General features: G+C 36.7%; 1 protein-coding gene across 2 annotated transcripts in view; it reads right to left on the reverse strand.

Annotated features, from left to right (window-relative positions):
* Positions 1-20,769, reverse strand: part of RALGPS1 (Ral GEF with PH domain and SH3 binding motif 1) — a 632,069-nt gene that overhangs the window by 407,578 nt on the left and 203,722 nt on the right. For both annotated transcript variants that reach the window (XM_043981906.1, XM_043981905.1), the window contains exon 7: positions 7,692-7,781. In XM_043981906.1, coding sequence (XP_043837841.1) covers positions 7,692-7,781 — 90 coding nt within the window. The remainder of the gene's footprint in view (positions 1-7,691; positions 7,782-20,769) is intronic.

The raw sequence follows: 20,769 nt of genomic DNA on the forward strand, positions 1-20,769 counted from the left end.
TTTTCATTATATGCAGTTTGGAGATAATGAGAATTTGGTAAGGTGACATTTATTAAAAATATTGTACTTAAATTTGTATGAATCAGTGTTATGTTCAGGGAGCTGAAGGCAATGGTTCTGCCTATGATGCTCTAGTTCTAGTACAATGTATTTGTTGAATTCTCATGGATATTTTATGGATTTGTATTTATAGTATGGAGATTTGTTGTATCTTAGTTTATAAAGTTGATAAAGATTAATTTAATAAGGGCTATGACCTACTAATGTATAATTCTAGCCACCTAATTGTGTCTTTCTAGGTATCTAGTAAATGTGAAATCTTTGCAAACTACAGCTGCAGTTTCCGCCATTTCACTTCATAATCTGCACTGATCAATAAGTGTAGAACCCTTAAGGATAATCTTTATGTATTTCTAGTGGCAATGCCTGATTCTGAATTGTCATTGTAAATCCCTCTTTCAGTTCTATAAATGAATCTACATGACTCAGCCCTTTGTTAAATGCTTCATCTAACAATGAAGTTGAATTCATTCACATGAATTCAACTAATTAACATGTTTTTGTTGAATTCATATGGATTTCACCATTGTAGTGCCTGTTGATTTCATTCTTGGATCCCAGCTCTTTCATAGGCTCTATCTAGAGATAAACCAATTTTGAGTAATTCTAACTGATCCAGTTGTGAATAACCATTGTCAGCCTTTATTACTTATGAAGAGAAGTGTGATTGTTCCAAAAGTATTTCTGTAAATTTTTACGTTTGTCACATGTTTTGGGAACATCTACTATTACTCTTCCTCCTTTATATTGAGGAAGTGATCATCTTTCTGTAAATGCCATAGGGTAATGAGCCCTTTGTTTCATTAATATGTACAGGTTTTTAGTTGGATACCTTCTAGATTAAGGGTTCTTAACCTAGGGTCCCAGAACTTTTAAAAATTTTTGATAATTGTATTTTGGTATAATTGGTTTCTTTTGTAATCCTATTCCTTCCATTTTATGCATTTCAAAACATTATTCCAAGAAGGGGTCCAGAGGCTTCACCAGCACACCAGAAGATTAATATCCCCTATTCTAGATCCATTTTTATCCATCCTACCATTCCAGAAGCATATGGTAGGAATGCTATAGCATAGAATTGGCTCAAAATGTGTTTCTCCAACTAAGCTTTGACTTCAGGATGCCAATCAGCCTCTTAAAATATATGGCTTCAACTCCCTACTTCATATGAGTTTCAACTCCCTACTTCTATGAGTTTTGGCAAGAGAAGACTAAAGTATTTGTAAAAAAACTGCCTTCGGTTATTGTTTTAATTTTACCTCCAGGTAAAATTAGTCCAGACCCATTAGTCTATATTCTTCCCCAGAACACATTAAGAATTCCATATTTATTGAGCCTGAGTGACAAGTTGATATCATTGAGAAAAGTTTCTAAGAGTGAAAGTAGCTCTTCAACATGTTTTTTAGTGAAGCCAAGTTACTTGATGCTTTTGGAGTGGCTCCCTCTTTGACTTGAAAATCATATTTAGTTCTATTTAGAATTTATGATAATGGGTTGAAGGCAAGGCAGAAACATAGTGGATTTAAACTGTCTCGGTGGAAGATGCTACATTGTACACCAATTATTCTTGATATTATTGTGTTAATGCGATGTTTTACATAGAGACCAGTTTCTATGTGGACATCAATTACTCTAGAATTCTCACTATGCCTGTATCTATTTTACATATTTGTGATACATGACCAAGCTATTAGTGTGGAACTGAATCAAAGGCTTAGAAGTAATCAATAAAGCTAGAGAGCTTTTGGATGACTTGCTCAATAATCACTGAACTGACAAACAGTTGTTTTTTGCTCTCCTGGGAAATTTTAGCACACCCTTTTTGCTCCTTAGGCAATATATTTAGTTCTTGTGTTTATAGATATTTTGAGTGGTACAAGCTGTTCATTATTTGTAAAAAGTACATGAATGTGACATTGGTCTATATTTCGATAGGTTGTTGGTATTTTCTTCTTGGAAATGAATACATATTGCCTTCTATTAAGATAGAGAGGATTGGGCTCACATCAAAGTGGAAACTAGTAAATTGCCTTGATAGTAATTTATATACTACTCAGAATCATTTAAGCCAATAATGGATATTATTCAAACCCACTGTGTTTATGTTTTGCAGAGAAGCTAGAGTTTTAGTTACAGCCCTTGTTATGCAATTAATTATAATAATGGAATGCGAACTTTCTATTTGGCATTTTATACAAATTGTGTTTTTATTGTGTTAGAAATATTGCAGGAATATAGCCAATTGGAAATTTTCTACATCCTTTTTCTTCAGGAGTTCTCCCAATTTCTTTGTGATGTTAGCCTCTAAAGTATAGGTTTAATTAATTTTGAATTATTTATTTTTCTTTGTGTTTTTTACTACTTAAATCATTGTAACTGTTTAGCTTTATACTTTCAATTGTTGATTAAGGGGATCAAGAATTTCTGAAATAGTTCCATTTTCTAGATGCCATTCCCAAAGTTTATTTTGTTGCCTTTCATTGGGTGATGCAGTATTCAGACTTTCCATTATATACACCCACTAGATACTAATGGTATTCTTCTACAGGTGCTCAACACTTTTCTCAAGTCACTTCTGCATAATTGTTTTTTATTCCATCCTTAGGAGGATTCCTAGATACTTACACCTGTTTTTCCTCAGTATAATTTTCTGACTCTTCATCGAGGTCATATCTAATAACCATGGGCATCCCCCAAGATTGTGTCCTCGGACTTCTCTTCCCCCTCTACTCAATTTTGCTTGGTGATCTCCTCAATCCCCATAGGTTTTAGTTATCATTGCTATACAGATGATTCTCAGATATATTTATCTACCCTAACCCACTTTTCTGACCTCCAATTTCATATCATCACCTGCCCCTTGGACAACTAAAACTACATGTTCTATAGATTTCTTGAACTCAAAATGTCTAAAACCAAACTCGTTATCTTCCTCTTTCTCCTTCTTCCTAACTTTCTTATCCTCTCAGTAACTCAGGCTCAAAACCTAGGTCTCTCATCCTCTACTCCTCATTTACCCCACAAGATCAATCTGTTGCTAAGTCCCGTTATTTCTATCTTCTCAATGTCTCTCATATACATCCCTGTTGCTCTGTCGCTAAACACACACACACACACACACACACACACACACACAAGTAAGTCCTTATCATCTTACACCTAACTCCTAGAGTAGCCTTATGGCTGGTCTCCTTGCCTCATTTTTCTCATTCTAGTCCCTCTTCTCTTCAACTGCCAAAGTATTTTCTTATAGTGCAAGTTTGATCATGACATTCCCCCGGTCCCTCAATAAAATCTAGTGATTCACTATCACCTCTCAAGATCAAATAAATATAAAATTCTCTCTTTGGCTTTTAAAGACATTCACAGGGGGCAGCTAGGTGGCACAATGGAGAAAGCACCGGCCCTGGATTCAGGAGTACCTGAGTTCAAATCCAGCCTCAGATACTTGACACTTACTAGCTGAGTGACCCTGGGCAAGTCACTTAACCCCCATTGCCCTGCAAAAAACAAACAAAAAAAAAACCATTCACAACTTGTCCCCTTCCTATGTTCCTAGTCTTCTTAAATTTTACCCCATTCCACATACTATATGGCATAGTAATACTGGCCTCATTCTTCCTACTACATAGTACTCCATTTCCTGATTATGAGTTTTCATTAACCCCATTTCTGAAAGCCTTTCCCTCCTCAGTACTCCTTCCTCACTTCTGTTTCCTGACTTCCCTGGCTTCCTTCAAAACTAAGCTCAAACCTCACCTTATGCAAAGGGTCTTTCTTGATGCCCACAACTGTTAGTGTCTTCCCTCTGAGATTACCTCTTATTTACCCCATATGGATATAATACGTATATAGTTGTTTGCATGTTATCTCCTCTACTAAAATGTGAGCTCACTGAGACATGAGTTGTGGCCTTGCCTTTCTTTGTATCCCCAGCCCTTAGTACAAAGCCTACCACATAGTTGGTGCCTAATAAATGTTCATTGCTTTAAGCAAATGTTTTTCCTCTTCAGATTTGATTTCAGGATGCCAGCAAGTCTCTTAACATATAGTCACAGCTTTTTTCTTGTTACCTTTATGCTAGATGTTTTTGCCTAGAGCAGCTGAAGATATTTGTACATATTTTCTTTATCCATTGGTTCAATTTGAATTTTCTAGGAGCCCAAATCCTTCAGTCTATCTTTCCATGGCTTAAATTCAGAATTGTAAACTTGTAAGGTGTAAATGGTATTTTTATATCATTAGAGAAAGATTTTATAAGATGAACTTGTCTCAAGTGTTCTTCTGTGGATCCACTGAACTCAATTTCATGCATATAAATAAAGTGACTAATAAAATATCGTTTCAACTTCATCTATAACTTGGAAGTCACACTTTGTTTGTTTATGGAAAGATGATAATTGGTTTAAGGCTAGATAGAACCATAATGCATCTCTCTGATAATGTATCTCTCTGAGAAATGACACATTTTATATCAATTTTTCTTGATAATATTTTATTGGTGGTATTTTTCAAATACGAGAGTTTTCAATGTGGAGATAAATACTCTAGTATTTTTACTAGACTTAGGACTATTGGTTAGGGAAACAAACTGTGGCACACAAATGTAATGTGAGCTTTAAAAGCTCATTTAAGAGCACTTTCACTGAACTGTAAGAAATGTCAGACATGATGAATTCACAGAAGCATGGAAAGAGTTAAATGAATGGATGCAAAGTGAAGTAAGCAGAGCCAGGAAAACAATATACATAATGACTACATTAATGTAAAGAGAAAGAATAACAATCACAAGATGTCAATACTGAATGATATACTATTATAATTATAAGGAACAAGGTTAAATACAAAGAAGAGATATGAGAAGTTAATTTTCCTCATTCCTTTGCAAAGTTTAGAGCCCATAACTTTGGAACACAGCATATAATATCAGATATTTTTTTCCCATTTGTTGATTTGTTTTGCTGATTTTTTTCTCTTCTTCCTCATAAAATATTTTGCTATAAGGGAAGGGGAAAGGAATGGGTACATGCAGATGATATAAGAAGAAAAGAGATGATTAAAATTATTTAAAATAAACTTTTTTGGGGCAGCTAGGTGGCGCAGTGAATAGAGCACCGGCCCTGGAGTCAGGAGTACCTGAGTTCAAATCTGGCCTCAGACACTTAACACTTACTAGCTGTGTGACCCTGGGCAAGTCACTTAACCCCAATTGCCTCAGTAAAAAAAAATAAAAAAAAAATAAACTTTTTTAAAAGTTTACATTTTATGGAGTCAAATGCTTTAGGATAGTCAATAAAAGCAGAATAATGTCATGGTGCTTTCATGTGGCTTGTCCAATAATTACTGAATTAATAATAAATTCATCTTTACACCTCTAGGACTTCTTGGCAACACAATTTTTTCTGCTTGACCAATATATTGCTTTCTTATATGTGTTTATAGATTTTTAAAAAGTAATACAGGTGATGAATGCCTTGTATAAAAGATTTAAATACCAGGTTGGCCTGTAAGAGAAGGAGTCACCAGTGTTCTCATCTTTTGGTAATAGAAGTGCCGCCTTTTGAGAAGTAAGAAAGATGAGATCAGGCTTGCCTCATAAAGGAAGCTGGTACAATGTTTTCCTAGCAATTCATGTGCCTCTGTGAAGTGCTGAGCCAATAATAATTCACTTAATCCAGCTCCAATATTTCACAGTTGCAGAAAAGCCAGAATTTTGGTCATCTGCATTGCAGAAAGTATTCCGTAGTTCATTATATGAATGGTATTCAAGCTGATTCTTTCTCATTTGATCCAACTGGCTTTTCCATTGTGCTGGACTCTTTACCACCATATGTTTTGTGCTTTGCACACTGTTTTGACTCCTTCTATTGCCTTAACCTTTTGACTTTGCTTTCAATGACTAATTAAAAGAATCTAGGATTTCTAATATCCTTTTGTTTTCTGGATTCTGTTCCACAAGTTTCATTTGTGTTACCTTTCATTGAGTGCTATGCCTTTTAAGTTTCTGAGTGTACCAGGTAGATATTGATGTCATCTTCAAATGACTTTATGAATATCTTTAGTAGATTTCTAAAGTTGCTTCTGCCATAGTGAAGGATGTCTGTTATTCTGATGGAGTGTTCCTTGACCATTCCACCTGTCCATTGTGACTTTTACCATAGAAAGAGCTTTAACATATGCTCTTGTGGGCAGCTCCTGAAATGTCCTTCAAATACTATAGGAGAATGAATTAATTCAGGATAGCTACAGGAAATGCCAATTGTGTGAAATGCTCTGTTTTGGCATAGTTGGTCTAATTAATGGCATGCTGTCAAAGTCAAACATTTTTGACTTTTCAAAATTCCAGTCAAAGTCTGTCCATCTCATTTTTCAAAAATTACTTAAGACACTGATATTCTTTTTTATCATTTTTTCATCATTAGATATAATTTCTGCAATTTTAATTAAGTGAATATTTTCAGTCACCTCAGGTTCTTCAACTTTTCCCTTCCCAGATTTTAGTGACTCCTCAATTTAATTTCTTATTTAATCTACTCTAGGATTGGGGATAGGTTTTTTCTTATCATTGCATTGCACTGATCAGTAACACATTATTGTATAATTTGACATTGAGGATCATGGGCAAAAATCAGGTCGAAGCCCTTGCCTATATAATTGGTAGGATCTGTTTCCAATTTTGGTAGGAAAACAGGGAAGTTTCATAAAAAAAGATCATATAATCAAACCATTTCATATGTACTTGTGGTTTGTCCATTGTAGTGGAGAGCACATCCGTCCTACACTATGTTTCAGCACATAGATTATTATTATATTCTATTTCTTGACATCTTATGGTACCAGAACATGAAGGAGCACCATTCCACTGCTGTTGTTATGTTCTCAGAGTATATTAAATCCCTTCTGACTAAGAATCTTGGTTGTCATTCCTCTCCTGTGCCACTCACTGTCAAAACCTTGCCCCCAAATGGATTATGGGTTAGACTTTGGGTTATATTATTAATTGTTATCATCATGATCATAATTACTATCCTTACAGAGGACTACCCTCACTATAACCCTATGAGGTTATTACACACATTTTACAAAGAAAATGAAAACCTCAAAGAGATAAAGTATCTGGCCTAGAGTCACATACCTCGTAAGTGATAGGGCCAGAACTCAGTTCAGTTCTTCTGAGTTCAAAACCCTACTCTTTCTACTATATCCCACAGTCACTAATTAATGTTTCTTGAATTTACTTAAGTAGAAGAGAGGCATAGGAGAATAGAGGCATAGGAAGAAAAAAATAAGGGTAAAATGAGTATTATATGGTAATTAGGGAACCAATCAGATGATCATGCTGACCATAAATAGCCCTTGTGAATGAACATGGTAGAATTCCTTTGTATGTGAACTGCTAGAGCAGTGTTTTTCCTGGATCCATGTGGTAATAGACTCACAGTCATGCAATCTGAGGCTCAGTCATCAAAGACTGCAGGGTACTTCAGATACCTCTGGAGACCCAAAACCAAAGAAACTCAAAGCCACAAGCCACAGCATTCATCAAAGTGAAAACCAATGCAAACTGAACCCAAACTCCCTGGAGTCTGAGAGAATAGATGACCATAATGCAACAGGAAGTGCTAACTTACCTTTGCTATCTTCACAAAATGGCTCAGGATTTCCGCCCTTATTTTTAAAGTCTGTGCTGTCAGAATCTCCCGCACGACCCAAAAACTGACCTGGAAAATGAAAGACAAACAGCAAAGCATCCTGTTAGGCTTCATGGCATGGAGACTTCCTGGATGAATATCCAGAGGCTGAAGTTATGAATGACTGAGAACATCCTGCCCTCCATTTCCAAGCCCTTCATTGCAGATGGAATGCCTGCTTGAAGTAGAAGTATAATTGCTAACTCCAGTCATCCCTTTCAAATCTGAAATCATGTTTCCACAGTATATTGGGGTTAAAAGAGACCAAAGAATGTAGAATGTTAGAGCTGGAACAGATACTAAAATGCAGAAGGTGAGATCTGAAGGGGGCTTAGAATCTAGATTGTTCAATTTAGAAGGAACCTTAGAACAAAGAATGTTAGAGCACAGAGAACAGAATTTTAGAACTGGGAGGGTCCTTAGAAAATAGAAATACAAATCCATTTTAAAAAAGAAAATAGTGTTAAAATTGGAATGGATCCTAGGGATTACATAGACCAGGTTTCTCATTCTACAGATGAGGAAACCAGGGAGGCTAAATCACACATTCAATGATCACTAAGCTAATAAGAAGAAGAGGTAGAGTTCAAAAGAAAGGCTCATTTAATCCAAATCCTGTTCTTCTTTCCAAACTTTTTTCCTCTATATTAAACTTTAAATGTTTCCCTGTAACTTATTCACCTTGGTCCTAGTTCTGACCTCTAAGGTCTAAAAGAGCATGTCTAATCTGTCTTCCATGTAACAATTGGTAAATATTTTAAGACAGAGACTGTGCCTCTAATATCTCCAACCTCTAATCCATTTCCCACATACTACCATAGTAATAATCTAACTCACTCACTATTCTGACCAGACCACTATCCTGCTCAGAAATCCTCAGAGGCACCTTACTACCTAAAGAATAAAATATAATTTTCTTACCCAAGCATTCTAAGTCTTCTCCAATCTAGCTGCAACCTACTTTTCTAGCTTTATCTCCCACTATCTACAAATCCAGGCTAGAAAAGGGACATGAATAGGAACCACCAACTGAACCGCAATCCATAGAAATCATACCATGTTAAAACAGAACATACAATAGAATTTTAGAGTGATAATAGATTTCTGAATCAGAGGAGAGGAGAGTGGGGAGAGAAGTTCATTCATTCAGCTCTGGTAAACTCTGCTGGGACTAAGCTATTAGTGGGTCGATAAATAAAAACTTACCCAAGCTACTGGAGTGGGGAGGGGAAGAGAATAAGCATTTGTATGGCATCTATTACCCCATCTTCTCCCTACCAAGAAGAATAACCCTCTGGGCCCAGATCTCAAGAAACCAATCCCCATAAGCCCTACTCTGGAGTGGTTAATCCACTCAGCACTGGCACTAACTAACCTAATTGGTGTGAGTGAATGGGTGAACACTCACTTAGCCCATTATATCTAGCTGACAACAGACTACACTTCACATACCATCCAATCATCCCTGAAGGAAGCAATGACTCCTCATTGTAGGCATCTTGCTGGTTGCCCTTCCACCACAAACCTCAATGCTACCATTGGTACTGTGAAAGATTGTAACAATGATCCATCCTAAGACTTAAGCCCTTATTGCCTGTAATTGCCCAGATCAGAACTCTCTACCCTGGCCCCCACTTTCTCCTATGTCTGGTATCCCCCTACTAGACTGTAAGGTATAAGCTCCTTGAAGATAGAGATGGTTTCACTTTTATATCTGCAGCACCTAGCACAGGGGCTGGTATACACTAACTGCTTAAAATGCTTATTCATTCATTCTTTCTTTTATAGATTGCTAGGACATAGAAGGTTAGAGCTAGACAGAACCTTGGAATTTAGAATATTCGAACATAGAACATAGAATGGTAGAGCTGAAAGAGACTTTGTAGGTCTTTTTAGCAAGTACAGCTGTCTAAAAATAGAATGGATTGTCTCAGTAGGTAGTGAGTTCTCTGTCACTGAAGTCTTCTTTAAGTATATTAGATATTCGTTTGCCATATATACTGAAGAGGGAAGCTGGACAAGATGCCCTCTGAGGTCCCTTTGAGTCCTATAATTATTTGACCATCTACTTCTCCTAACTCATTTTTTTAGTGAGGCAATTGGGGTTAAGTGACTTGCCCAGGGTCACACAGCTAGTAAGTGATAAGTGTCTGAGGCCGGATTTGAACTCAGGTACGCCTGACTCCAGGGCCAGTGCTCTAACCACTGTGCCACCTAGCTACCCCATAAATCATTTTTAACATAAGAAAAAAAAAGGCCCAGAGGAAGAAAGTGACTTGCCTAAAGATTAAGAGTTCACTCACATTTCTATAATGGCTTTAGGGTTTAAAAGAAGAATCCTGTGAAAAAGTTTGTACAAATGCTATTATCTCTCTCTTACAAATGGGAAAACTAAGACTCATAGAGGGGAAATGACTCTCCTAAGTCTACACAACTAGTTAACTGCAAGAACATGAACAGACTCAAATTTTCACAGCTCCTAGTCTTATATGAACTACCACAAGCTTTCCAATCCTGAAATAGGTCACATGGTTCCTGGATGGTCCCTTTCAATTCTAAGATCCTATGATCTTTGATTTTCACCATTCTATTCAGCCCAAGAAGCTTTAAATGCAGTTTGAAAAATCTTTCAATTTATGCCACAACTCTGAGAGCACAATGAAAGCTAGATAGCTGCTAGAAACAGTAGAAAAACTCAGGTTTAGAAAAACTAGGTTCAAGATCTAGTTCCTTACCCAGCAAAAATGTGCATTTTCTTTCAGGGGAAAAGATGGACATTTAATGACATTGGGGACTTTCAATCTTTCCTGGTGAAAAGACCAGAACTGAATAGAAAATTTGATCTCAACATACAAGACTCAAGAGAAGTTTAAAAAGGTAAACAGAGGGGAAAAAAAAAAGTTACCCTATTAGGTTAAACTGTTTATATCCCTACACAGGAAGATAATACTCATAACTCTTAAGAACTGTAAATGTATTTGGGCAGAGAGAAGGACTTTATATAGAAGGTATAAATATAAATTGTCTTTCATGTGATGATACAAAAGAATTAAGGGGTTAAAAAGGGAGTCTATGGGGAGGAAAGGAAAGGGGAGGTGGAATGGGATGAATTATATCATATGAAGAGGTGGAAAAAAACCTATTACAATAGAGGGAAAGAAAGGAGGGGGGAACATGGTTTCAACCCTATTCTCATTAGATTTGACTCAAAGAGGGAATAACATATACGTTCATTGGGATAAAGAAACTTAACTCATTCTTTAGGGAAACAAAAGGGGAAGGGAAAGGGGGGGACTGATAGAAGGGAGGACAAAAGCAAGGGAGAAAAGAGTAAAGAAAAGAGAGGGGGGTGATAAAAAGGGAGGGCAGATCGGGGGAGGCAGGGGTAAGAAGTAAAATGTCGGTGAGGAGGAATAGGGTGAAAGAAGGGGGGAAAAGTACAAAGGGGGTAAATAGAATGGAGGGGAATAGACAGTCAGTAATAATAACTGTGAATGTGAATGGGATGAACTCTGCTATAAAACAGAAGCGAATTGCAGAGTGGATTAAAAACCAGAACCCTACAATATGCTGTTTACAAGAAACACATTTGAAGCAGAGAGATACACACAGAGTAAAGGTAAAAGGCTGGAGCAGAATATATTATGCCTCAGCTAAAGTAAAAAAGGCAGGGGTAGCAATCCTTATCTCAGACAAAGTGCAGGCAAAAACAGATCTCATTAAAAGAGATAAGGAAGGAAATTACATCTTACTTAAAGGTACTATAGATAATGAAGTAATATCAATATTAAATATGTATGCGCCAAGTGGTATAGCATCCAAGTTCTTAGAGGAGAAGTTAAATGAGTTACAAAAGGAATTAGACAGTAATACTATACTAGTGGGGGATCTGAATCTCCCCCTCTCAGAATTAGATAAATCTAGCCAAAAAATAAATAAGAAAGAAGTGAAAGAGGTGAATAGATTACTAGAAAAGTTAGACATGATAGATGTCTGGAGAAAATTGAATGGGGATAGAAAGGAATATACCTTTTTCTCAGCAGTACATGGCACATTTTCAAAAATTGACCATGTATTAGGGCACAAAAACATCATAGTCAAATGTAGAAAGGCAGAAATAGTAAATGCATCCTTCTCAGATCATGATGCAATAAAAATTACATGTAAGAAAGAGCCAGGGAAAAGTAGAATGAAAATCAATTGGAAACTAAATAATTTCATTCTAAAGAATGAATGGGCCAAACAAGAAATCATAGAAACAATCAATAACTTTATCCAAGAGAATGACAATAATGAGACAACATACCAAAATCTATGGGATGCAGCCAAAGCAGTGCTTAGGGGAAAATTTATAGCTCTAAATGCTTACATGAATAAGAAAGAGAAAGAGGAGATTAATGAATTGGGCATGCAACTTAAAAAGCTAGAAAAAGAACAAATTAGAAATCCCCAATTAGACACTAAATTAGAGATCCTGAAAATTAAAGGAGAAATCAATAAGATTGAAAGCAAAAAACTATAGAATTAATCAATAAAACTAAGAGCTGGTTTTATGAAAAAACCAATAAAATAGATAAAATATTGGTTAATTTGATTAAAAAAAAGAAAGAAGAAAACCAAATTACCAGTATCAAAAATGAAAAGGGTGATGTTACCACCAATGAAGTGGAAATTAAAGCAATAATTAGGAAATATTTTGCCCAACTGTATGCCAATAAATTTGACAATCTAAATGAAATGGATGAATATTTACAAAAATACAAACTGCCCAGGTTAACTGAAGAGGAAATAAAATCCTTAAATAAACCCATATTAGAAAAAGAAATTGAACAAGCTATTAATGAACTCCCTAAGAAAAAATCCCCAGGGCCAGATGGGTTTACGGGTGAATTTTACCAAACATTTAAAGAACAATTAATTCCAATATTATACAAATTATTTGGAAAAATAGGTGAAGAAGGAGTTCTACCAAATTCGTTTTATGACACAAATATGGTGGTGATACCAAAACCAGGCAAAGCAAAAACAGAGAAAGAAAATTATAGACCAATCTCCCTAATGAATATTGATGCTAAAATCTTAAATAAGATATTAGCAAGGAGATTACAGCAAGTGATCACCAGGATAATACACTATGACCAGGTGGGATTTATACCAGGAATGCAGGGCTGGTTCAACATTAGGAAAACTATTAACATAATCAACTACATCAATAAGAAAACCAACCAAAATCATATGATTATCTCAATAGATGCAGAGAAAGCTTTTGACAAAGTACAGCATCCATTCCTAATAAAAAGACTAGAGAGTTTAGGAATAGGGGGAGCTTTCCTTAGAATAATAAACAGTATCTACCTAAAGCCATCAGCAAGTATTATATGCAATGGAGATAAATTAGAGGCCTTCCCAATAAGATCAGGGGTGAAACAGGGATGTCCATTATCACCCCTATTATTTAATATTGTCCTAGAGATGTTAGCTTTAGCAATCAGAGAAGAGAAAGGAATTAAAGGAATTAGAATAGGCAAGGAGGAAACAAAACTATCACTCTGTGGTAAAATATGAAAGTTTTTAACAGTCGGTTAGGATAACTGAAAGACGCCAGTTTTTCAAGGACCACCCTTTTGGGGAGGAGATGAACAGTCCGCCTGCTGCGCATGTCAGACTGCCTGCCGGGTTTTTTTACTTCCGGGGTGGAGAGAACGGGAGTAAGCCTTTTTGCCTGCTTGGCGGGACTCCTGACGGTGCGGCACAGACGGTCTCCCTCTCTCCAAAGGTGGCCTTTTCGGTTTGGTGAGTTTTTATAAGGAATATAGACTAAGCCTAGACTTAAGACGATTTGTATTGTATTTCTATTTTCCTATCCTTCTAATCAACATCACCTTGTGACTATATACAATAAAGGCTCTATCTAGAAAACCAGAAGCTTCTTCCATTTACTAGTCTGGGAGATAAATTAAGGGAAAAGTTAAATAGGGGAGATTTATGATCTAATATCCAATTTTAAATCTCACAACTCTTTGCAGATGATATGATGGTATACTTAAGGAATCCTCGAGAATCAAGTCAAAAATTACTTGAAACAATTAACAACTTTAGCAAAGTAGCAGGATATAAAATAAATCCACATAAATCATCAGCATTTCTATACATGACCAACAAAGTCCAGCAGCAAGAGATAGAAAGAGAAATTCCATTTAAAGTAACGGTAGATAATATAAAATACTTGGGAGTCTACTTGCCAAGACAAACCCAGGAACTCTATGAACACAACTACCAAACACTCTTCACACAAATCAAATCAGATCTAAATAATTGGAAAGATATCAATTGCTCATGGATAGGCAGAGCTAATATAGTAAAAATGACAATACTGCCTAAATTAATTTACTTATTCAGTGCCATACCAATCAGACTACCTAAAAATTATTTTATACAGCTAGAAAAAATAATAACAAAATTCATCTGGAAAAACAAAAAATCAAGAATATCCAGGGAAATAATGAAAAAAAATTCACAGGAAGGTGGGTTAGTGGTACCAAACCTGGAGCTTTACTATAAAGCGGCAGTCATCAAAACTATCTGGTACTGGCTAAAAAATAGAGTGGTAGATCAATGGAATAGGCTAGGCTCAGGAAATGCAGTAGTAAATGACACTAGTAATGTAGTGTTTGATAAACCCAAAGACTCCAGCTTCTGGGATAGGAACTCAGTATTTGACAAAAACTGCTGGGAAAACTGGAAGATAGTATGGCAGAAATTAGGCATAGACCAACATCTTACACCTTATACTAAAATAAGGTCAAAATGGATACATGATTTAGACATAAGAGGTGATACCATAGGTAAATTAGGAGAGAAAGGAATAGTGTACCTATCAGATCTTTGGAAAGGAGAACAGTTTTTGACCAAACAAGAGATAGAGTATATTATAAAATGCAAAATGGATGATTTTGATTATATTAAATTAAAAAATTTTTGTACAAACAGAAGCAATGCATCCAAAATTGGAAGGGAGGCAGAAAGCTGGGAAACAATTTTTGAGGCCAGTGCTTCTGATAAAGGCCTCATCTCTAAAATATATAGGGAATTAAATCAAATTTCTAAGAATCCAAGTCATTCCCCAATTGAGAAATGGTCAAAGGATATGAACAGGCAGTTTTCTGATGAAGAAACCAAAGCTATCTATTCCCATATGAAAAAATGCTCTAAATCTCTAATGATTAGAGAGATGCAAATTAAAACAACTCTGAGGTACCACCTGACACCTATCAGATTGGCTAAAATGACAAAAAAGGAAAATAATAAATGTTGGAGAGGCTGTGGGAAAATTGGAACACTAATGCATTGTTGGTGGAGCTGTGAGCTGATCCAACCATTCTGGAGAGCAATTTGGAATTATGCCCAAAGGGCAATAAAGCTGTGCATACCCTTTGACCCAGCAATTCCACTTTTAGGTCTTTTGCCCAAAGAGATCATGGAAGAGGGAAAGGGACCCACATGTACAAAAATATTTATAGCTGCTCTTTACGTGGTAGCAAGGAATTGGAAGTTGAGGGGGTGCCCATCAACTGGGGAATGGATGGACAAGTTGTGGTGTATGAATACAATGGAATACTATTGTGCTGTAAGAAATGATGAGCAGGAGGAGTTCAGAGAAACCTGGAGGGTCTTGCGTGAGCTGATGATGAGTGAGATGAGCAGAACCAGAAGAACATTGTACACAGTATCATCAACATTGAGTATTGACCTACTGTGATGGACTATATTCTTCTCACCAATGCAATGGTACAGAAGAGTTCCAGGGAACTCATGATAGAAGAGGATCTCCAAATCCAAGAAAAAAAAGAAAGAAAGAACTGTGGAGTATAGATGCTGATTGAACAATATTATTTCTTTTGTTTTGGGTGTTGTTTTTTTTTTTCTATTTTGAGGTTTTGCATCACTGCTCTGTTTTTTTCTCTGGTAACAGGATTAATGCAGAAATAGGATTAATGTTATTATGTGTATATATATGTGTGTGTATATATCTATATCTATATGTATAGAGATATATAGACATAACCTATATCAGATTACCTGCTGTCTAGGGGAGGGGGGAGGGAGCGGAGGGAGGGAGAAAAATCTGAAATTGTAAAGCTTGTATAAACAAAAGTTGAGAACTATCTTTACATGTAATGGAAAAAATAAAATACCTTATACATTAAAAAAAAACAAAAACAAAAAACAAACAAAAAAAAAAAGATCTAGTTCCTCCACTTATTAAATGTGTGGCCTTGAACAACTGCTTAACCTCCTGTAGTCTTAGTTTAGCCCTCTGTAAAATGGAAATGCTACTATAGTTATCCCTTCCACATGGCAATTTTCACCATCACAGTTTTAATATATTGTGGGTTAGCATAAAAAATTAAATGAGAATTTGGGGGGAGTTTTGTGGAAGATGCAGATGATCCATGAAGGCCAAAAGATGCCACAGAAAACATTTAGAAACTCAGAAATGCATAAAATATATGTATGGTACTGTATAATATAGCCTATGATCAAATACTGACTCTAAATTTTATAATAAGGTCCTGTAAACACCCCATAAAATAAAAAGAAAAAATTCAGTCTTCTTCTCTGGTATGAAGGGAGGGCAAAAAAAAATTTTACATGGATTTTCCAGATCAAGGGGAAAGTGCACCCCTAATCCCTGTGATACAGAAAGGATAACTGTATTTGTCTTGCCTACCTCATAATATTAATGTGAAACCCGAGTAAAATAATATTGTGTAAAACACATTATAACCACAAAACAGTTATACAAATGTGAGTTGTTGTTGTCACTATGATTGAAGATGAGGTTCAGGCTCAGCTGTCATTGAAGTGTAAGTGAGGTAAAGGGGGAGAAATGTGATTTCTCCTCAGCTCAGTTAATGTAATCAGTGTAAGGTCTTGATGAAGTTTTAAATGTGTGAACAAGATGGTTTGCACCCTACCATCTCTTAATGAAGTGTGAACTCCTCTTTAATTGAATCAAGATGGGAACATATGATTGGCCAACCACACAAGCTAAACATGTCCCTTGGGAACTTTAAATAGGAGAAGAATTTCAGCAGTTAATTTTGTCCAGCAGCAAATTCATCAAATGGTGGAGGACACCTGACAACTGTTTCAAAGGTCAGCAGGGGTTAGGGAGAGAATGAGGCTAAAGTGAGTATCATATTCTCCCTTTCCCCCACTGATCACATCACTGGAGAGACTAGATCAGTAACAGAAAACACATACAGCTTTAAGCAGAGAAAGACAGACTGAGTCACAGTCACAGACAAAGGCAGAAGGATAGTAACCCAAAGAAGGAAGTAGCTTCATGGAATGTGACTCCTTCCAGATATGGATTCTAGAAAGACACTGATCCTTGGAGCCCATCCTAAAGTTCCACTTAAGAGAAACTTCATGAGGGTTCTACAAAGGGAGAAGGACGTCCTAGAACCAGGAGTTGGGAATCACTCTTCTGTCACACGTTTTCTACACGTGTACCTCACTTCCATTGTATTTTAAGTTTGAGTCCATATGCGGAATACATCATGTGAAAACGCAAAGCTGGATGGATCAAAACCCAAAATTAAAATCAACAATCTCAGATATACCGATGATACTTCTCTGATGGCAGGAAGTAAAGAGGAATTAAGAAGCCTCTTCATGGAGGTTAAAGAAGAGAAGGCAAAAGCTGACTTGAAGCTTAACAAGAAAAAAAGCAAAACAAAACAAACTAAGATCTTGGCTATTGATCCCATCACTGCCTGGCAAATAGAAGGAGAAGAAATGGAAGCCAATTCAGATTTTATACTCTTGGCCTTTAAAAGATCACTTCAGAGGGCAACTGCAGCAATGAAATTAAAAGTGCTTGCTCCTTTGAATGAAAGCTGTGTCAAATCTGAATGACAAAATAAAAGGCAGAGATACCACCTTTCCAACAAAAGTCTGTAGAGTCAAAATTATGGCTTTTACAATCTTAATGTATGGCTGTGAGAGCTGGACTATAAGAAAAACTGAGTACCACGGAATCACCACGTGGTGCTAGAGAAGACTTTTAAGAGTCCCTTGGACAGCAAGAATATCCAATCAGTCAATACTTAAAGAAATGAATTCAGGTTTTTCACTGCATGGTCAAATACTGAAGCTGAAGCTTAAATGCTTTGGCTACACAATGAGAATATGGGACTTCTTGGAAAATACCTTGATGTTGGGAAAGACTGAAAGCAAAAGGAAAAGGGGATGACAGAGGGTGAGATGGAGAGCGTCATGGAAGTAAAGAGCATGAGCTTGGACAGATTTGGAGAGATGATGGAAAGTAAAGGGGCCTGGTGTGTTGTAGTCCATGGGGTCATGAAGAGTCAGACATAACTGAAAAATTGAACAACAAAACCACCTTTTTCCAGGACCTCATATGTGTAGAAGCACAGGGGGAGGAATGTGCTCTATCTTAGGGAGATTATTTTTTGTACCAACTGTTTTTACTATACCACCTTAGTAAAACACCTTTTGAAAAAGCTAGTTGAAATCTGGCTGACTGATAATAGAAAGTACTCTGGGGGAGACTTTTGAGTGTATTAGAAAGACAGTCCATTAGGGTTACCCCTAGGACCCTGAAGAGGAATAGTAAGACATTGTCTGGGAATGCACAATCTAAGTAGGCACAAGTGCCCAGATAAGGGATTGAACCTAAATAAGTTTTAAGTTTAGAAAGCTCATCCCTCTCCACTGCATGTGATGACCAGAATAAGAACAACTAAGAATGAGTAAAGCCACTAGGTGGTTCAGTGGATAAAGCACATGGCCCTGGATTCAGGAGGACCTGAGTTCAAAGCCTACCTCAGACTCCTGACACTTACTAGCTGTGTGATCCTGGGCAAGTCGCTTAACCCTCATTGCCCCACTAAAAAAAAAAAAAAAAAAGAATGAGTAAAGCATTTATCTATGAATGAATGAATAAATAAATGAATGAGACATTTATTAAGCACTTCCTATGTGCAGGGCAATAGTGTGAACATTAGGGATACAAAAAGAAAAGTAAGACGGTCACTGTTTTCAAGAAGCTCATGTTCTAATGGGGAGTCAACACATATGGAAGGTTTCATTTATAAATGAGATGGAAAGGGCCTATGGTCCTTAGGGTGCAGTGTCAGAAAATGAGGTAATGTCTTTTCTTTAATGTTATTTCCACTGATAAAAATCATCACTGCTCTTGTTCCACTTCTAATATTTCATTTGATTCACTATTTATGGTTGTTATGGAGTTATTTTACCTTGTATTCTTTATATATTCTCTTTATAAAATTTATTTCCTTGTAGTTTGAATTTAAGAGGTATCTCTGGATCTATAATGATTCTTTATAGTATACTTATCTTATTCTGGTTGTTCATTGCTCTATTCTTACTCAGCCTTTAAATTGGGCTTTGTTCCAGGGTCAACTTTTGCCCCTTCTAAAGTTTAGAGTGGGATGGTTGCCCTTGCTACAGTTTTAGGTGGAGTGGTTGGCCCTGTTTGGTCTCCACCTGAGTCACAAGTGTTCCTCCCTGGATCTTTGAGTTTCAGAGCATTTGATCTTCAGAACCCTATATGATATAAAAGGACAGAGTACTAAAGATCTGTGCCAGGGGTGCTCTGGTCTGAGTGCTGCTGTTTGCTGATTACCTGCTACCACTCCTAGTGACTTCCAAGGTCCCTGCCGTAGGGTTCTGACCATGATGGGGATTTCTTAGAGAAGCCCTTTGCTCCTGCTGCCTCCAGATACAGAGTCTTGCAGGCTACAAGTGTCTGTCTCTGTCCCTACTGGGAAACTGCAGGTTTGTTTGTTTGTGCTGGCGTTGGCTTTGCTGGCCACGCTGGGCTTCTGGATGAATTTTTGTGTAGCTTTGGGGTGGGTGAAGTCACTCACTATAGTTTGCCACTAGATTCCTTGAACATTATATGTGTGTGTGTTTATATGCACATATACATAAACATATACATGTATACATACACACACAATTTCAAAAGCAGATTCCAGGTAGAAAACATGGTTTGGGGGCAGCTAGGCAGCACAGTGAATAAAGGACCAGGCCTGGAATTAGGAAGCCTCATCTTCCTGAGTTCAAATCTGGCCTCAGTCATTTACCAGCTGTGAGACCCTTGGCAAGTCACTTAACCTTATTTGCCTCCATTTCCTCTTCTGTAAAATGAACTTGAGGAGGAAATGCAAACCACTCCAATATCTTTGCCAAGAAAACTCCAAATGGGGTCACAAAGAGTAGGACATAACTGAAACAATGGAAAACAATAACAATGTGGCTTTAGATTACTTAGATTTTGTTCCATGAAACTGATACCCAACATATTTTTTTTAAGTGAGGCAATTGGGGTTAAGTGACTTGCCCAGGGTCACACAGCTGGTAAGTGTTAAATGTCTGAGGCTGGATCCGAACTCAGGTACTCCTGATTCCAGGGCTGGTGCTCTATCCACTGTGCCACCTAGCTGCCCCCCAACATATTTTAAAATAAATTTTTATTGATGTCTTTTGTTTTTGTATCAGCTATATTTCCTATTTTATCTCTGCTTTTCCCAGAAAGCCATCCTTTATAACAATGAATAAAAAGTAGGGAAAAAAGCCATTAAGCAAAGCTAAACATATTGAAGCTTGATTGTCTTTGGTGTCTCAAACCCAACAGTGCCCATCTCTGAAAAAAAAGGGGGAAGGGATGTGTTATCTTACATTTCTACTTTGGGATCACACTTGTTCAATATAATTGTATAATATTCAGTTTCAGATATTTAGCTTTTATTGTTTTTCCATTTACATTGTTGCAAAAATGGAATAGTGTTTTCTTGGTTCAGATTACTTTGCATCAGTTCATATAAGTCTTCCCATACTTCTATATTGTCATTAACTTCATTGTTTCATATGGAGCATTCCATTATAATATTTTATCACAGTTTGCTTATCCATTCCTCAGCCAATGGGTAACTATTTTGTTTCCAATTCTTTGCTATTTAAA

Source organism: Dromiciops gliroides, chromosome 2 (genome assembly GCF_019393635.1).
Source record: "Dromiciops gliroides isolate mDroGli1 chromosome 2, mDroGli1.pri, whole genome shotgun sequence".
Lineage (NCBI taxonomy): Eukaryota > Metazoa > Chordata > Mammalia > Microbiotheria > Microbiotheriidae > Dromiciops > Dromiciops gliroides.